Source organism: Oncorhynchus mykiss, chromosome 27 (assembly GCF_013265735.2).
Source record: "Oncorhynchus mykiss isolate Arlee chromosome 27, USDA_OmykA_1.1, whole genome shotgun sequence".
Taxonomy (NCBI): domain Eukaryota; kingdom Metazoa; phylum Chordata; class Actinopteri; order Salmoniformes; family Salmonidae; genus Oncorhynchus; species Oncorhynchus mykiss.
This window is the reverse complement of record NC_048591.1, coordinates 34,053,161-34,055,660: the sequence shown is the minus strand read 5'-3', so window position 1 is coordinate 34,055,660 and position 2,500 is coordinate 34,053,161. Positions and strand designations below refer to the sequence as shown.

General features: G+C 44.2%; 1 protein-coding gene across 9 annotated transcripts in view; it reads left to right on the top strand.

Moving 5' to 3' along the window:
- robo2 (roundabout, axon guidance receptor, homolog 2 (Drosophila)) overlaps window positions 1-2,500 on the top strand; it is a 388,976-nt gene that overhangs the window by 358,904 nt on the left and 27,572 nt on the right. For all 9 annotated transcript variants that reach the window (XM_036965115.1, XM_036965118.1, XM_036965122.1 and 6 more), the window contains one exon: window positions 2,108-2,267. In XM_036965115.1, coding sequence (XP_036821010.1) covers window positions 2,108-2,267 — 160 coding nt within the window. The remainder of the gene's footprint in view (window positions 1-2,107; window positions 2,268-2,500) is intronic.

Genomic DNA, 2,500 nt, shown 5'->3' with positions numbered 1-2,500 from the left:
TATCTTGTTTCAATCCAATCATCTTTGACGGGAACATTTCTGCCCGGGAACAGCTAAAATCTTATAGGGAAAATGGTGAAATTACTAAATTCTCCATCTACTGCTAAAGCAATATGCTGTATTTTCTCTGTCTCTGACCTCATCCTTACTGGATCATAGAGATGTATTTCCCAAAATATCCCTGAGTGTTGATGGACAGTCTTTTTTGATGACATTGAGCTAATTTGTAGCCATGTCCTTGTCTGGACAGTCTATTAGATTACATGGTGTTGCATGGCACAAGATGCAGGGTTCCCTGAAATTTAGCTTTTTTGTGGCTCTGAGCAACGTGATTATAGGCCTTTGGCAGTGAGGGTTAACCAACAGATGACAGATACAAATGAACACAAGAGGCCTCCAAGGATGGTTTTCACTAGCCTGTATGTGTGGCTGGCGATGTCAACTGGGGAGTATTTTCTGGATTGAGATGTGAGGTGTCCGTTGGCAGACTGATAGTGGAGTCTGCCACGAATGTGGATTCCTAGAAAGGACTCCAAACTCAGTTTATCTCCCAGTTCTCTCAGACCTCAGACACACATGCAATGCTCATTTCACAAATACACATTTGTATTTACACATATATTGGGGACTCATGCTCATATGTCCTCTATATAGGGGACTCATGCTCATATGTCCTCTATATAGGGGACTTATGCTCATATGTCCTCTATATTGGGGACTCATGCTCGTATGTCCTCTATATTGGGGACTCATGCTCATATGTCCTCTATATTGGGGACTTGTGATCATATGTCCTCTATATTGGGGACTCATGCTCATATGTCCTCTATATTGGGGACTCATGCTCATATGACCTCTATATTGGGGACTTGTGATCATATGTCCTTTAAATAGGGGACCCATGCTCATGCTCATATGTCCTCTATATTGGGGACCTGTACTCATATGTCCTCTATATTGGGGACTTGTGATCATATGTCATTTAAATAGGGGACCCATGCTCATGCTCATATGTGCTCTATATTGGGGACCTGTACTCATATGTCCTCTATGTAGGGGACTTGTGCTCATATGTCCTCTGTTTAGGGGACTCATGCTCATATGTCCTCTATATTGGGGACTCATGCTCATATGTCCTCTATATTGGGGACTTGTGATCATATGTCCTGTAAATAGGGGACTTATGCTTATATGTCCTCTATATTGGGGACTCATGCTCATATGTCCTCTATATAGGGAAAACACAGAGCCTGCAGCCTTTTCCTGTCTAGGACAAATGATCTGAGGCCTGCGGACCACACTGAGGACAACTGAGAAAGATAACAGTGGGCTTTAGATGTCAAAGATCACCTGAGATAAAGACATCCCCCCCCCCCCACCCTATCCTCACTGTCACCAAATAATTTAAACCCCAATCTAGACGTAGGCCTGGCTGGCAGATTTATAAAGATGGATGGGGCAGAGCAGAGGAGAATCCAGTCTCAGAGGGGTGTGAGGGGAAATGGATGGGGAAGGGGAGCTCTCCCTTTCTCTCTCTCTCTCTTGCGTAATCAAATCAATGACAGTGTAATAGACTCTCAGTGAATTCCATTATGGCCACACAGACGCCACGGACCCATTCATTATGATGATGTTCTGAAGTGAGAGATTTCATTGTGGACCCACACCTCTAGTGAAATGGGGACACTAAGGGATGGCTGGAGGACCGGGGTCTACCCTCGGCTTCTTTACTGCTGCTCTCCCTGTTTCTATGGAGATTTGAGGGCTTTCAGCAAATCAATCAATGGAAGCACACTTTCATTACTTGGCCTTGAGCTTCTTCTATGTGAGGCTGCTGACAGGCATGGCTCATTAAATCTGTTTGTTTGAGAATGTGGGTGACTTTTAGAAGGAGATGACCTGTTTGAAATGACCTGTTTCGAAATGAAGGAATGTTCAGCTTTATATGTTCAATCGATTTCTGTTGGCAACATCTGTTTGTTAGACTGACAGTGAATACTGCACATAGCCACCCATGTTATATGGTTTTATAGATTTTTCTAGTAATTGAATTCTTCATGTTGTCTGAGTCAATCTCTCTAACTCGCTCCATCTCTGCTGTCCATAGGTGGTAAGGGGGGTAAGAAGAAGAAGGCCAAGGTTGGCGCCAAACCCACCAAGGCTAACGGCTCCAGCTGGGCCAATGTGCCCCTGCCCCCTCCACCTGTACACCCTCTCCCTGGCACCGAGATGGACCATTACCCCAACGAGCACTATGAAGGAGGAGGGTATGAGCCACATCCACCATAACATACACTCCATACATGCATGGAGATGCAGAACAGTCCACAATCTGCCCATACAGTCCAATTGGATTGTACCACACTAATTAGAACAATTATATGTATCTACCATTGTCTGATCCTTCATTCAGGCTTTGCCGAAAGTGAGACAGTTACTCCTAATAGGGGAGTAACTACATTAGCTTTTACATGTTTAAACAGTAGACTGTTGAGTTCAA